Source organism: Sceloporus occidentalis, unplaced genomic scaffold, assembly GCF_023333645.1.
Source record: "Sceloporus occidentalis isolate IW3139 unplaced genomic scaffold, rSceOcc1.0.p SCAF_5, whole genome shotgun sequence".
Lineage (NCBI taxonomy): Eukaryota > Metazoa > Chordata > Lepidosauria > Squamata > Phrynosomatidae > Sceloporus > Sceloporus occidentalis.
The window spans coordinates 158,775,980-158,793,735 of NW_028316985.1; the positions used below are offsets into that span (position 1 = coordinate 158,775,980).

The 17,756-nt window shown below is 39.4% G+C and overlaps 1 protein-coding gene across 3 annotated transcripts in view; it reads left to right on the forward strand.

Moving 5' to 3' along the window:
• LOC149313033 (N-heparan sulfate sulfotransferase 4) overlaps positions 1–17,756 on the forward strand; it is a 164,792-nt gene that overhangs the window by 54,279 nt on the left and 92,757 nt on the right. For all 3 annotated transcript variants that reach the window (XM_089527066.1, XM_089527067.1, XM_089527068.1), the window contains one exon: positions 9,110–9,197. In XM_089527066.1, coding sequence (XP_089383192.1) covers positions 9,110–9,197 — 88 coding nt within the window. The remainder of the gene's footprint in view (positions 1–9,109; positions 9,198–17,756) is intronic.

The following is a 17,756-nucleotide window of genomic DNA, read 5'->3' on the forward strand; positions in this document are numbered from 1 at the left end:
AGGTCAGGGAGAAATTATTGATGTTAATTGATGTTGTTGTTGTTCTCCATCCGTCCATCCAGTCTGGATAATGCATGTCAATATTAATAAATACTAATGAATAATGAATATTAATTAATGAATAAGAGTTAAACACTCATATCTGCAAAATACTGTCAGTTTTAGAAATTATCCAACACATGGAAACAGATTTCCAAAGTATGGCTAGCTTGGGAAAGTTTCACATGCTTCACAATTTATTGAACTACATATCAAAGGTGGGCATATGCCAGTGGTCAGCAGGCAAGTTTTGTTTCTGCTGGCCTCCCAACTGGACTTTCCAGTGACTGCAAAGGGCTTGTCTACACTGCTTTAAAACTATTTTAAAACTCACCCTCTCCTCAAATCCAGTACAATAAGGTCACAAGTTGGATGGTCCTATGTGCCCTAGATTATGATTTGTGTTGTTAACCACCCTCGAGTCACTCTTGACCCATGGTGACCCTGGGGATGAGAGATCTCACAGACTCCCTGTCATCCATTGCTCTGCTTAGTTCCTGTAAACTCATACCCATGACCTCCTTAATAGAGTCCATCCATCTAACATATGGCCTTCCTCTCTTTCTACTTCCCTCCACCCTTCCTAGTATTATTGTTTTTTCCAATGAGTCCTTCCTTCTCATGATGTGTCTGAAGTACAACAGCCTATTTTTTCTCATCTTGGCTTCCAGGGAGATTTCTGGCTTGATCTGCTGTAGGGCCCATTTGTTTGCCTTTTTGGCCATCCATGGGATCCTCAGCACACTTCTCTAGCACGACATCTCAAATGAATGGATTTTATTTCTAGCTTCTTTCTGAAATGTCCAGCTCTCACATCCAAACATAGCTTACCTTATTATTGGATTTTTAAACTATGGAGTTTTCCCTCACAGGCAATTCAAATGTTCTGAATAGTTCCTGAACCTGAATAGTGAGGTGTTTTTTCCTACTCCCTCAGCACCACTGCCAGTGGTGGCTCCCAGCCTCTTGCTTTTAAGGTCAGGTGAGGCATCCAGATCTCATGCTGGGCACTTTATATCTCAGAGTGACAGATGCACCCGTGCAGCCAGTGCTGATGGAGGAGGGAAAACTTCACCGTTCAGGCCAAGTACTGGCATGGAGGTGCCTGTCAGGATCTGTCCTGGCTTTGAAAGGCAGGTGGCAGTGGTGGTAGTGGCTGGGGTAGTGGGATTGGCAGTGGTGGGAGCAGTAGTGGTGGGAGCATCAAGGGTGTTAATGATGGGAGGAGCAGCAGAGACAGACTCAAGACACTCTGCAGGAACAGTCAGGTAGTGTAGATAATCTACCTGATGTTCCTGTGGAGAAAAAGGTTATCCAAAATGACTTCAGGGTGGACCCATGACGAGCAAAAGCCCATTTGGACTTTTGTTCCTAGTGTAGACTAACTCAAAGAGGTGACATTCCAGGAAGTTATTGATAGGAAATGCTGTGAGGATTTTTGGTTGTTGTTGGGTGGAATCCAGAACCAAAATTCTTGCCAATTTCTAGTTCTGAGTAGGCATGTGCACTATAGACAGATTGTATTATAACTGTGTGGCAGAGATGAATAGGTAAACTCAGCATACTCCATATGTACCACAACATCTTCTCTACTTGGGAGTACCATTTATTTATTGAAATACTTATATGCTGCACTTTATTATGGGATTTCAGGATAGTATACAGATAAAACAATGAAAGATGTTAAACACTTCCAAATTAAAATGATGATGTGTCTAAAACAGGATACAGCTATTCTATTTATGCTTAATTTTTTAAAAATTATTTTTATCCCACAAAATAGCTGAATATCTTGGGTTGCGCAAAATAAAATGTACTTAAAAGAATAAATAATAAAAAATTTAAAAGATTAAAAATATATGAAATCATTCACTGGTTAAAAGAATGAGACAATTTAAAACTAAAACAATTTTAAAAAGTACCAAGCATAGCACATGTGCATCGTGGCAAAAATCATTTAGGCACTAAGACTTTAATCAGTGGCATTCCTGAGGTTGGGGTCACCCTGTGTGAACTGCCTTGCCTTTCCCCCTCAACACCTACCTGCCCAGACCACTGCAGCCCCCTAAAGGCCTTCAAGATCCACTTGTGTGTCTGCAAGTGCTTTCTGACTTATTGCAACCCTAATGCAAACAAATCACAAGGTTTTCTGAGACTGAAAATATGGCCCTGTGCAGACCAACCTTAAAGGCCGGCTTGGGGGCGTAGTCAAACATAGCCTCCACATGACGCATGCCCTGACTTTGCCATCAGGTTGGCATGATGCTGTGTGCCACTCCACACAGCATGTAGCATCATGGTTCTCCTCTGGCACTGTGTTCACACGACGCAGCACCAAAGGAGAGATGTAAAGCCGCAATGCCGCAGCTTTTGCGCCCTTTGCAGGGTGCAAAGAGAAGCTGCTTTTTGTGGCTACTTTTTGCACCCTACAAAGGCTATGGCATGCAGTTGCAGTGGCACCGATCTGGCAAAAATGGAGGCGGCTGCAGGCCACCCCTTAGGGGCAGTCTGCACAGCCCCTATGTAACTTGCTGAAGGTCACCTAGAGGATTTTCATGGCCAAGTGAAACCCTGATTGCCTGCTGCCTGCTTTAAGAGGGTCAGAGAAATCTTATTTGCTGGTTAATCCATCATGGGAAAATCACCACCCTATCAAGACTCATGTCCTGATTGATCTCTTTTGCTCTTCTCTTTCCCCTGTGTTAAGGTCCATGATTGTTCCCTTTATGCTTCACAACATACAAGGATACTACTTTATCTTCCTGTGCTATTTCCTCTTTTTCAGAACCTTAATGAATAGACTATGTAAATATTGTTGGAAGTTAAACTGCAATTTTCATCAAAAGCTTTGAGTTCCATGATGGGAGAATTGAGTTTCATGATGATACAATTAATAATTCACACACACCCCACCCAAAGTGTTGTATTTTAAAACATGTTCTAAGATTATAATTGTAACACAAGTTAACTAAACAGAGAGATGTAAGCAAATTAGCTCTAGTTTCCATGGTATTTCCCTATCTGCCTGCATTATCTATGCAACATGGGCAGGGGAGGGGGATATCCAATTAGTCACATAGATATACATGTGTATAAAAGAGTGATCTGCTAAGTTTATCAGCTGGACCCATGGAGCTGTCTCTTAATAAGGAACCCTCTCTTTCACTACAGAAAAAGGAAAGAAAGTGAAGAGAACAGAAATGCACGGACACTTAGGATTTGTCAGTTGAAAGTGGTAGTTAACCTTGAAAATATGGACCAAGATCCTACACTGTGGAGACAGCCAGAAACTGTCTCATCAGTGGTGCCTGAAATTGTTTCAGGCTGCCAAGTGGATGAATTACATACTGCAGTAATCTCAGGATTCCTTCTGGTGTCAGGCAAGTCCAGGGGTAACCAGCCTTCTATTAACTCCTCTTTAGAAGTGAGAGATTTTCTAAAGAGCTGGCCAGTTTGTGCATGTAGGAGATTCTCAGCCTCTACAAGGAGGAAGCAATAAACTGAGAGGTGATGGTGTATATTACTGCCCAGGGACTTTAGGATCCTGGGAGAGGGGCTTGTTGAGGACCATTTTGCCTTGAGTTGGAAAAGAAAAGAGATTAACGCTTTGCGCAATTTCTGGGTGATTTAGGACATGTCCCATTCTCTCAGCCTCAGAGGAAGGCAGTGGCAAATTCACTGAATAAATCTTGAGAAGAATACCCCATGATAGGTTCTCCTTAGGGTTCCCATAAATCAGAAATTATTTGAAATCACACAGCAACCAGCACCAAACCTTGAAGTTGTTCCTTGCGGGTAGCCCGAAATCCTTTGACAGGCAACATGTGCCTCCCCCTCCCCCAGCCATGTGTTGTGCAGGTCTGCTATAGACTCATAACAAATTTTCCTGATAACCACACTCGGTACACCCTACCCAATCAATACAGAAGTGGGAAGCCTAAACATGCAAGGAGGAAGAGACCACTAGCTATGCTCCCTCCATGGGCATTTGGTGACCCACTGTTTGGGGGACAAGTTTCTGGAAAGGAAAGCCCCCTTTGTCCATGACGTTTCCCCTACTTAGAAAGTCACACTTCATGTAAAAAGAAGAGAAATGGTGAGGAAAGTAGTGTGCCTTCCTTTCTTGTTTATGTAGACATTCCCCTTATAAAATGCCGGTACTGCACCCTTTTCACACATGCATACACACATCCCTAAATTAAATAACTCCCAGATTAGAGTTCAAAATGTGGGGATTGTACTACATTTATTTCTTTTTTCCTCTCAATATTAGGTTGGGAGCAGATAGGCAAGAAAAAGCAATTTGATCCTGCATTTCTGAAAGTGGGTCAAAACCCCACTGCCCACTTGACCTGCTCCCAAGGTGTGCCAAATATTCATGGGCAGACCACATGGCATGGCATCAAGCCTCACTGTTGGCTTATTCTTTTTTGCTGCCCCCTCCCCACCATACATGTACACCATCACACAAACACACCATCTGTGATCTCCAATTACTCCCACACCCACCCAGATGCCATCCCATAGCATGGGCACCCCTTTGATTGGCCACAGAGTCTTACATACAATACTCTGCAGGTAAAGGGCATCAGTGCATCGGTGCATGAGTGGTACATTGGAAAAACAAAATCATGGAGGTCCCCTTAACATGCTTCCTTCACACTATGCACCCCTGTTGGACTGTCTGGTTTGGGTACATTGTAATTACATCATTTAGAGTTGTCACACTTTCATTTTTGTGTGTGTGTGTGCTTTCTGCTGCCCCACACTGGAACCAGACTGTTTATATGTAGCCACAAAGATGCACATTTTCTCGGCTGAGCCAAAGTATCCCAGCTTGGTCCAGGTTTTAGCCCTAGAGCATGGGTTTGTTTTGGTTTCCACATGCTTTGGAGACGTGCATCATTTAAACACCAACTTTCAAAGCGGGTGGAGGCCACTTTATCTTGTTGATCCTTGTTTTCTGTCAATTAACTGTTTTCATTTTCATTTTTAGCTACAAATAATCCAAATATTGAATATTAAATTAATCTTATGGTGTGGTTTTAAGTAGTCCCTCAAAGGAGAGAAACAATTTTTGGGAGTCAAATTCCGTGCTGCACACTTTTTGAGATTCACTGTAAAGCAAAAAACAATCTTCCTTCAAATATCTGAACATTGGCAAAGTTTGAGGTGTGGCTTGGAGAAATAAAATGTGAAGAACTAGAAATGTGTCCACTTGAATCATACACACAAACAAAGCTCCCCTTTCCAATGGAGACTAAAATTGCAATGAAAAATGTGTAGATTAGAAAAAAATCTGCATGGGAAATGTTTATAAATTTCTAAAAAAAAAAGAAGAAGAAAAGTTTTGCAACCTCTCTCACATACACAAAAAGGACAGGATAAAATGGAAATGGGATTAGGAGAAACACAACGAACTTGAAATTGAGTTTTTATATCCCCATTCCATCCTCACAATAGGGATGAAAAGAATATATGAAAACATTTTTTTTAAAAAAATGGATAAAACATGTTTTTCATGTGTCAGGAAACCCCAAGGAGGAGAATCCTGGACTGAAGAGAATTTTCACAGTTCAGGACTTATTTTGTGAAAAGTTTACATATGGGTTTTTTGTTGTTCTTGTTTGTTTGTTTTGCACAGAAAACAACATTTTCTGAACAGAGAAAAATGTTTCCTGCATAGAAAATACTGGGTTTTGCACAAAAATACCACATGGAAATTTTGCAAATCATTTTTGAAAAATAAAATTCAAAGACTGTTTGCACTAGGAAGCAACTGCTAAAATTACTGTGGCTTCCTTCTAATAACAAAATTAGCAAAGAATTACATTAATCCTCTACAGATCCTTCTGATAATGCCTTATTCTCAAGTTGACCCAACCCAACTAGAATATGATATGCATAGTGGGGTGGCAGTGATTGTACCTGAGCAGACCTTCAATATAATTAGTTGTTTATTAATATTGGTCAGGTATCCACATCATAGAAAGATACTATGCATCACAATATGTAAAACACAAAACAAAACAATCAGGTTATTGATTATTCTCACATCACTTTTTCCTAATAAGAAATATATCATTAGTTTTTCTTAGCTCAATTAATCTGGCATCTGCCTTCTGCACTTTTACAAACTATTCCTCACCCAAGGAAGGAATCCTGCTTCAACAGGGGTATTAATCCACAGAGAGCTTTAGTTTAGGAGCCAAGCCTCTTTAATTACTTTGGCTGGCTTCTGTTTTTTACAGTGTCTTGGGAACTCTAGCTCCCACTTTTGAGTGTTGTTATCACATATTTTAAGAACTGTTTTCCCTGCTGGTGTAATATTGTCCCACCCAGCTTCCCTGTCTCTTGTTAGCATAAGGGGGCGGGCGGGGGGAGAAGTAAGAAAAAGCTATTCCTTTTGCTTCTCTAAGGATTTGATAACCTCTTCACTCTCCTTAGCTAGAGGTGTTTTGACCTTTAATTAAAAGGCAAATTTGTTGTCTTCCATTCAGAAGACAGCAAATAATGATCTCATTAAAATGAGGTTAGTGTTCAGGCCTTAGAGCAATAAGAGCTGAAGTCTCATTAGTAGCTAACAATCCAGAACACAGCACATAAATAAGCTAATATGGCAGAGCAAAATGCCTTGGTGCATTAAATTTGAGCAGAATCAAATGTTTACAGTCAATGATGTCTGGGGCATGAAGTTTTAATGTACTTAATAAAGGAAAGCAAATTGCTTCCTATTAGCCATGAAATGTTCCCGGAGAACTAGCTCCCTCCACCCAAAAAAGTTTATTATGCAAATGAAGGAGATAGCTGTAATTAACAAGGACATTGTGGGAAAATATCACTCTGGCTTAATAGAAGCAGCAATTATGAAGAATAAAGAAAGACAAGGCAACTCAAACCTACAAAACCTAATTAGACAGTTGAATCTAATAGCCAGCTGAATGGAAAGATGATGTAAATAAATAAAAGAGTTGCACTGTGGATACTACATGAAGAAGCATAGTCCTATGAACAAAGCTAAAAAGCAATCAATATAATGAAACCTACAAATATCCTCAACAACTGAATTGCTTGATTTCATTACTTGTGCGATTACAAGTCACAAAGCTGTATGCCACTCTGATGTGAATCATTCTGAATGCAAAGATTGTTGACTACAGCACCAAATAGTTCCTTTATTTATTTCACTGAGTTTAAAAGATGCTATTTTTTTTTAAAAAAAATACAAAACCAAACCATAGCTATGTTATGTTCTAACGTGAGAGTACTGAACTATATGGATTACCTGAGGGTGAAAACTCTTCTTGAAAAGACAAACAAAAAGCCAATAATTACTACAAATGGTTTTAAATAATATATAAAGACGTTTCCAAATCTTTTAGTGGTAACTAACAACATTTTGCTATAATTGCCTTCTCTTGTGCATTTACAAATAGCTCCATATAACCCATGTATAAGTAAAAATGAATATGTGTGACTTCACAGTTAAGGGAAATTGCAATATTCATTAATTTTTATTATATTTTTCTACTCATTCTTAGGAAAAACTGAGATTTGGGATGATCTCTCATGGAGGTTCTGATCAGACCCACATCTACAGTCATACCAAGTCAGCTTTAACAATATTACATACTGGGTCACAGAGAATAATGAAAGTTGATTTTGCACATGTCACTAATAACCTATTTACAAATGTTTGTATGTTCATATTATAATTACATTTTAAATTACTATACTTGGCATATATGTTTGTGGCGACACCAATTTAACTCAATGAGCACCAATGAAAGCTGGCCTTGAAACATCATGTTGTAATGTATCTCCTGCCCTTACAAACCGGAATAACCTGAAGCAGGGGAAAAAAGAACTTCTGTTGCAGGCCTCATCTGATCTGTAGAGGTTCTCCATTCAACTTATGGAGAATACTAGAAAGTCCTTCCCTGAAGCTTCTCCCCTTGCAGTGGAAGGGGTTGTACTGGTATCACTGATCAGAAATAACAGTAGGGTATACACACTGCTGACAGTTAATACAAGTCACTCCAATTTTCCAGTTACAGGAAGACAGCTGAGTACATTTCAACTTATCCTCCCTCATGGAAATGTTCATGTTGTGGGGTTGGGGAAGGGCATACTGCTTAAAGATAAGTTTGGGAGTAACTTTCAGCCATTGCATGGCTGGGAGAGAGTTTTTAACCGCAAATTATAAAAATTGGGATGCACACCTCAGAAGAACTTTTATACGGCCAGAAACTACAGTTCCTACAATGGGAAGGGCTCAGTACAAATACACACTCAGACGTTCTGTTGCCATCACCATACACACACACACACACACACACACACACACACACACACACATATATTCTTAGTCTTTGTTCATGAAATATGAACCAAGTTTACCTAAACAGACTTAATAGACAATAATTCCCATTTAACACATTTAGGCTTAGTGTTTAAGAGCCCAAACAGACAGGCAAAAAAGGCTGCTTCTGGGCATCATTGTTGCACAGCATTTAGACATTGCACATCCTGATGATGGCCAGAAGGTGCTTTGAACCCATCTGGCTTCCCAAACATGGACAGCTTTATGATGCTCCAGTGGTGTAGTGTCTTAAAGCCAGCTTCAAGCCACAGCGGGGCAGGAAAAGCTAGCTTTTTGCTGGCCAAAAAAGGAGCTGATCTTATCAAGGCAGATTGGGACCATGGCATCAATTCACCGTGGCCCCAATCCATTTTCAGAAGGGGCAGTTTCAAGCAGACCCTTCTTGCCTATCTGTTTCCCTACATCCCTTAGAAAGCATGCATAGAAATGTACTGCTAGTTGTAAAAAAATAAAACGAAAATAAAAATACAGTCATATAATTTTGTCCATAATGTTAGTTTTCTAACCATAAATTATATCACCATGTCAAGTTTCAATTTTACTATAATTTAAACCTTGAGGAAGGGGAAATGACTGACATTGGATCATACTTGTTAGCATTCCTAACTTTATAGCACAATAACACCAGTTTAAAAATGAGGCATTAATTTTTTTTTCTAAATGCATGCTATTTCTTATTTGTTTCAGGCCTTACTAGAGACTCAAATTTTACTACGCACTCAGGTTGCAAATTTTACCTTCAACCTTGGATTTTCAGGAAAGTTTTACCACACAGGTAAGAAGGAATTCTATAGCTTCAGGAAGCAATTAAGAGGGTGGAAGATTTTAAAGCAGAGTTTTCATAGTATAACATATAAATGGCACTCCCAATCCTGAAGTTAAAATATACATACAGACCTAAAACTTAATACATTTTTAAAATTTAGACTTGTGTCCCCAAATTTTAATTCAGCACTATTTAGAATGTTTGAGTTTGAATAAAACTACACTTATCAAGACATATCTTCCAGAAGAAGATTTCTTAAGCTTAATGTCATTGCCCAATGGGGTTAAGAGCAAAAATGTTGGGCCTAAAATCTTACTCTCAACTTGAGTAGATTCATGGTCTTTATCTACATAGTTATTCACCATTCAATAATAGATTTAATGTGTCCACATAACTAACCTTTAGGATACAGGTGTTGATTTCATAAATTACTCAACTTGGTGTTGATTTTTATATTTTGTCTTATGATAGCCATTGGCAGAGGGAAATTGGAAAATTACCATTTTGGGGTGCTTTATGTCTAATTAGAATAATAAAATTCATGTCATGAGTCCTATCCCAGACATACAGTATATGCTCAATTATAAGTCAATCTCATTTATAAGTTAAGGGCAGGTTTTGGGGCCAAACTAATAGTTTGGTATGACCTGTGAATAAATCAGGGGTAAAACGTAGGGGCATGTAACAAAGGATCTAAATGATGGAGCAAAGGTAAACAATGCCAAAAATCTTACAAAATTCCAGAAGGTATAACTTTGTGCTCGGGCTAAGTACTATCTGAAGGGGTAGTACTTTTCCAGAGCTGGTATTACATTCTGGTTTGTGTTTGAGACATGTGGTTCTGGAACCTCCTCCTGCTCTGTTTCAACAGCAGGCCCCAGCATGTCCACCGTTTCAATCTCTGAGTCATATGTTCAAAGACAATTCTTCTGGGAAGGACACATATATTTCACTCTCTTGCTAGCTGCCTTTGGAATTGTCATGCCCTGTTTCCAGAACATGGACATGGATCCTGACTCAGAAACTGAAGCAGTGGACATGTTGGGGCCTGCTGCTGAACCAGAGCAGGAGGAGGTTCCAGAGACAGACTAGAATGCAATACCAGCTCTGGCAGAGTCCTGCTCATTCAGTTACTTGTTACGTTCAAAGAGAATTCTCCTGGGAGGGGCACATACATTTCAGTGTCTGGCTAGATGCCTATGGAATTGTCATGCCCTTCTTCCAGAACATGGACATGGACTCTAACAGGTATGTAGCTAAATCAAAATGCATATGTTGAACTCTTTTGCCTTTTAGTTAAAAATGTCTATGTCTCCATATTTTAGAATCCAACTCAAAATATCCAAAAGTAGCTTTTGAGACATACGGGTTGTCAGTCTTCCAAATTGTTTAAGCTTAATGAAACTGATGAAGCAGTGGTGGATTCAGTTCAAAAGTATACAAAAATAAAGGGTATACTGTACGTTAAAGGACTGCAGTTATTTTTCTAAGCAGATAATGTCAGCTGAGATTTTAAAAAGTAGATATGATGCCAGGTAGTTATTCCAACACAAGACAAGGCAAAGATGACACCATCTTTTAGCTTTAGAATAAAAGACAAAATACTGTATACCAAGTGTTCTGACCGTTCATAGGAATCACAGCCATGTGATGCACACCCCACTGGGACATCACACAGTTATGAGTTGGACATTATACAGTGGTTTGTATGGGTTTTTTTTAAGTGTACTGCTCTATCCAGGGAAGAAAGATGTGGATTAAAGGAATTTAAATTAAATGAAAAGAGGATTACTCCACCTTTTGAGTTCTAAGTAATTAATTGATTTTGTCCTTCCCCACTGATTCCCCAGATTAGCATTACTGGCTTCCAATCACATTTTTTGGATTTTCTATCTCTGGCAGCACTCTTTCTTAAGTCTTCTATATACTTAAACTTTACTTTATTGTGGTTCTTCCCTAGCTAGATCTCTTCTTCATTAAGAGACAGCTTTAAGGGTTAGCACAGATTAGAGGCAGCAAAGTGGTCAGCGTTGCCCTCTTAAATCTAGGTCTATTTTCCTTCTCCAAGCAGCAGCAGCAGCCTCCTTACAGAACTATTAAAATTCCTGCACTACAGCCATAAAATGTTAGATGAGTATCTCTGTCGTCCTAAGAATATATGCATGCAAAATTTAATTTGCATTTTCAGCTTGTCCTCAGCAAATATTTGCACTTCGGCCTCTGTTTCAGGTGAAATAAGATTGTTGGAGCTCCTTGTCCAATGTATTAAATGATCAACAGATAAAACAATCATTAGCTGATGTTGCCCAAACTTTAAATAGAGGTATCATGTCACTTGTTCGATGAAGGGAATGCTGTGGCTATAGTATATCTTGATTTCAGTAAGGCTTTTGATAGGGTTACTCATGACATTCTTGCAAACAAGCTAGTGAAATGTGGGCTAGACAACGTAACTGTTACATGGATTTGTAATTGGTTGACCGGCCAATCCCAAAGGATACTCAACAATGGCTCCTTTTCACCTTGGAAAGAAGTGATCAGTGAGGTCCTACAGGGTTCTGTCCTGGGCCCAATGCTATTCAACATCTTTATCAATGACTTGGATGACAGAATTGGGGGCATATTTATCAAGTTTGCAGATTCTCTGAAGATGCCAGCCACAGATGCTGGCAAAATGTCAGGAAGAAACTCTTCTAGAACATGGCCACATAGCCAGAAAAACCCACCAAAAATGACCACATATTATTTACATAACTTTAAAGGAGATGATGAAGACATTGAAATAGTCAAAGATTTTCCATAGCATGCAACTCCCTTGTTAAAACTGACTACTGGTTCCATTTTGGGCACAGTTCAAAATACTGGTCATGAGCTATGAAGTGTATGCAGCTTGGGTCCAGACTATCTCAAAGATCATTATTTCCTCATATGAACCTGCCAGAGTTTTACGATCCAAAGGGGAAGGCTTTCTCTCAGCCTCCCACCATCACAGGCTTGCTTAGTGATGACACAAGAGAGAGCCATCTCAGTAGCTGCTCCCACTCCCTGGAACTCCCTTCCGTCGATGGCTAGGCTGGCTCCTTTCCTGCTTTACTTTCACAGATGGGAAAATACCTTTTTATTTAATCAGGCATTAATATGTAATCAGGAGAGCTTCTTATTTAGATGTTTTATTTGTCTTTTTAAAAGTCCCTATGTTTTAAATATGATTTTATGCTGTTTTATGTGGTATTTTAATTGTTTTATATTTTTGTTGTGAAACAACTATGTTTTAATTCACCTTTACAAAGCAGAACACTTTTCTTACAGAAAGCAGCCCATTAATTTTAATTTCACTTTAATTAATTGCTTGTAATTTAATCGTAATTTAAATTGTTACATTAATTAAGTACAAATGGATTTCACTTACTTAATTAATATAAAAGCCAGAAGGAGTGTAACAAGGTCAAGACCTGCTGGCAACTAGTTTATGGTTCTTTGCTCCTTGGTCGACTGATAGTCCCCCTCGAAAAAGCACTATGGATGATGGATATACAGCTTTGTGTTTGTATCTCTGACTTTCCTTCTCTCTCTCTGGTTGCTATCTCAGACACTGATCAGATAGGCCAAGATAGCATTGGCTGAGCCCATGCTTTTCTGACCCCGATGCTCACCCAGGTCGGTTTCTGGCTCAGCAGGGGGATGGATGAATGTTTACGCATCCATCCCTTGCACCAACTTGGGACCTGTTACCGGTTGTGCACTCCTTACCTTGCTATGCTATCATTGGTAATGAGAAGCCCAGTTGTGAAATTTGCTGTGGAAATGGGGTGCCTGGCTGCACGCATGGGGTAAATTGACCTGGAGTAAAGACTGTTTACTTTGGAATTGGGATCGATCCACTAGATCTATGAAATTTATCACATGGGGCACTTACTGCTTCCCAAAGGTTGCTGAAGTGTTAACCAAATGTTTCAGAAGCGCCGGAGGTGGGATCGTCCGTCACACTTCTGAAACATCATAAAGGCTTCCTGCTTTCCTTCCAACATGGAAGCATTCATGGGGAAGCCTCGGAAAAGCCATTTTTATTAATGAAAGATCCCATCTCCGGTGCTTCTGAAACATTTATGTAACAGCAACATTTGGGCAGCAGTAAGTGCCCTGTGTGATAAACTTCTAAGTCTGGTTAGGCAGGTCTAAGCCTGAACCTGACTTTGGGGCTTTGGCCTATGTTGTCTGAACTGGATGATACAAGTTTGGGGGGGACACGGGCCTTCTGGCTCATGCAGACAATCCCTCACCCTTTTTCACTGCAAAAGGATCTTATAGCACTTTGAGACTACCTGTGCAAAAGGACTTATAGCATAATGTTTCACAGGTTTGATCTATTCCTGCATATACAAGATTTCTTTGCATACTGATATTCCTAACATGGCTATGACTCCGAATTCTTTTCTCACTCTAATTCTTTTGCTCAGTTTATCTTCCTAAATTTCACTCATTGCCAGGAGTCTACCTACAGAGAGTTCAAAATGCAGATATTAACTCACAAATGAAAATTCTGACCACCATTAAAATTTTCTTTATTCCCCAAATTTTAAATAACTTAAAACATCAGTTGTTCAATTAGAAATTTAAGTACAGAGAGAAAAGAGGAACATAAAGTGTAAAGAGGAATACAAACAAAGGAAATATAAGAGCCCCAATGTCATCATTTTGCCCTCCCCTAAATGGAAGCAATTCTCTCTCTCTCTCTCTCTCTCTCTCTCTGATTCATCTTCCCTTCTTTTTCTGGTTGCTGTCTCTGTCTCTCTCAACTCTTTCTCTGTTTGTTGAATTTTCATGCAGCTGTGATGGGAAGCAATGAAAGAGTTTAACACCAGCATATGTACTGATGGGAAATGGGAAATCGTAGTAGCAATTTGCTGCCAAAATTCAGTAGCAAGCAATATAGTCATTTGCTGTTGCTGCTGACTTTAAGCTACATGTAATTGCTGGGGTGGGGTGGGGGGAATCAAAAAGGGTCTTAGGGTAGAAGTGGCCCGTGGGTCACACTGTTCATTTCTGCTCTATTTCAATTGCTCTAAAGTCCAAGGGAAATTTAATGAGGAAGAGCCATTAAATGAAATAGAGCAGAGAGTCTGAAACTGCTTATCACATATCACCTGAACAGTAAGACATAAACCATCACGCAGTGAGTGACCCAGTGTAAATGAGATATCAAGCAAGCATGCATGTGATCTGTATAAGATTTTACTCTCAAGTAATTGTTAGTATTGAGAGTAAAAGCTTATACAATGTGATCCCGTGCACTACATTTGATAGTCTGGATGGGAAATTTGTACTTGGAACAAGAGACTACTGTAAGAACAGAATATAGAGAAAGAGAATTGTTTCCAATTGGCAAGAATGTCAGTCAAGGCTACAATTGTTCAACAAGTATACAGAAAATATCATATGAACTGCAGGTTTAGACTTGGAAGAAGGAGGAATGAAGATGGGAGGAAGGAACTTCAACCATTTATATGAAGATGACACCAATACTATTAACAGAAAACATCATAGATGGAAGAATTACTAAGGAAAGTTAAATAAGATTGTGAAAAGGCGGTGCTGAATATAAAACAAAAATAATGACCACAGAAGATTTACATAAATTCACCCTAGATAATGAGGGAATAGTTTCCCCATACCTTGGATCAAACATTGATCAGAACAAAGAATGAAGCCAAGGAATCAGAAGATTAGGCAGCTATGAAAAAATCAGACAAGATCCTAAAATGTAAAGATATAGAACTAAATACTAAAGATAGAATTCCCAAGCCATTATATTCCTCGTTACCATGTATAGATGTGAGAACTGGACAATGAAGAAAGTGGAGAGAAAGAAAATCAATTCATTTGGGATGTGATGCTGGGGAAGAGTGCTGAGAATATCATGGCCAGCCAAACAAATAGGTTCAAGGACGGATCAAGCCTGAACTACCACTGGAAGCCAAGATGAGGCTGTCATGTTTTGGCCACACCATGAGAAAGCAGGAGTGTCACTACAATGTTGTGGCCCACACCAGCCATGTGTGCTGCACCTTGAGGGAGTGTCCAAACATTTGCCTTTGGGCAGAAATGGGCTGTGATGTCTGTTTGTTTGTTTATGGTATTTATACCCCACCCTTCAGTCCTAAAGGCTATCAGAGTGGCTTACAATTATTATTTTTAATTAGATGGTTCCCTGCCCTCAGGCTTCCAATCTAAAAGACACAACACAAAAGGGGAAGGGAATGGTGGTGGGAAAGGGGATGAGGTCCAGTTTTCTTCTCTCCCTCTGAGGCCTGGACCAAGGCAGATGGACTGGAGGGAGGGCTCTTCTTCTTCTGGCTAGCCCTGATGGAGCTGGGCCTGCCTGTTCACTCCCTCACAGGCCGAAGGGTGACAGTTATCATGGAGGGAGGGCTATCAGGATCGAAGTCAGGAACGACAGCTTGATATTGGGATCCCACTCTCATTCCTCCTCTTCCATGCTCTTCATCGCTGGAAGAGTGCCTGTGCCCTTGTAAAATATTGAAGGGATGGTATGAGTGGGTGAGACTCAGTGGGAAGAAAAAGGAGAGGCCCCCAGGTTTTTAAAATTAATTTGATTTTTTAAAATTCTTTCAAAAATATTTTTTTTAATTTTAAAATGCTTTTAATTTTTCCTTTAAAAATCATCTCTTACCAAATTTTTCACTTTAACTACATGAAATCCCATGTAATGCAAATATATTTAGGCTTTGCATATGAAGTAATTTAAAGGTATAATTTTTATTTTGCTATTTTTTGTCATAACTATTACTATTGCATTCAATGATATATGGGAATTATGATTTATGAGTAACATTAGTACCAAAACCAAACAAACCCATAACTAAGGATTCTGTATTGAGTGGTATGGGAGGATGTCAATGGGGGTGAGTATGACACCAAGAGTTACCACATGTAAGGGTCCACCAATGTAAGTCACTGCAGGATGGGACCTCTGGCTGCTAGTCTCAGTCAGGTAGGTCACAGGCCTGAGTCTGCAGGATATGAATAGAGAGGTTGAGAATGGGGTGGTGGTATTGAAGATGTTTCATTCACAGGGTTGCCATGAGTCAAGATCGATTCAAAGGCACTTAACAACAATGCATTGTTACTATGGCTACCTTTCTGGTTTGTATGAAGCAAATGGAAATTCAAGCTAGTTTTACCAATTTAGAGTTGCTCTGTGGATCAGGTCCCATTGTAACAAGTAGTAAAGCCTTTTTTTGTGTCAGCCAACTAAATGCTTTAATTTGTAGAAAGCATATATGAAGGAATAACAGACAGTCATACTACCCAGGATACAACATGAAGTAGACAGCAACAGATAATAAAACAAGATTATGATCCAAGAAGCAGTAACAATACAGATTCCACAGGAATCTGTACTTCTTGCAGGTCTCTTTGATGAAGTTTGGACACTACAAGGACTTGCAACAGCTGCATCAAATGCCCTTTTATTGTTTTAAAGCTTTCTACCAAGCCTCTTTCTGTGCTTTAGCTTTTCTGACTTTCTCCCTTCACAAACTGGCTATTTTTTAAAAAAATCTTCTTTGTCAATCCCCCACCCCACCCTTTCCCATTTCTTATACATATCTCTTTTGAGTCTTAGCTCAGTTGAAAGTTCTTCAGATATACATCTTGGTTTCTTAAGACACCTCCCATTTTTCCTTCTCAGTGGAACTGTTTGAAATTGTGCCTTCAATTTCTCACTTTTTAAAAACCTTCCATCCTTCATTAACCCTTCTTTATTAGTATTTCTGACCATGGCATTGTTGCCAGTATTTCCCTAAGTTTACTGAAATCAGCTTTCTTAAAGACTAGAATGCATGTCTGACTATGCTTGGCTTTCCCTTTCCAGTGTGTAACAAACTCCAGGAGAATATGGTAACTTTCACCTATGGATCTGACCACTTCCACCCCATTTAACTATTCTGTTGATGAAATCAGATCTAAATTAGCTGGTACTCTGGTTGTTTCTTCACTTTTCTGAACAATGAAATTGTCTGCAAGGCACTTGAGGGATTTGTTGGACCTTAAATTTTTAGCAAAGTTTGTATCCCAACAAATATCAGGATGGTTTAAGTCCCCTGTTACACCTCTCCTTTCTAAATGTGTAGTCATTTAGTGTAGTCTGTTCCAGGAAGGCATCAACCAAGTCCTCCATTTGGCTTGGAGGTCTGTGTTAGACATGACCACCACCACATCCCTGTTGTTTATGTCCTCCTCAATTTTTACCCAGATGCTCTCAACTTGGCTTCCAGGATTTAAGTTATGGATCTGTTCCCAGGTGTACACATCCTTAATGCTAATCCACTTCCTTTCCTCTTTGGTCTGTTTTTTTTTTTTTTTTAACATGAAATAGGCTGTGTCCCTCTATTAGTACATTCCACTCGTGAGATTCATCCCATCAGGTTTCAGTGAAGTCTACTATATTGTATATGCTTTCTGTGCTAAGAGTTCAGGCTCATCCTGTTTATGGTCCATGCTCTGTTCATCTAAAGACATGTAAGACCATGGGCTATTCCCCATATC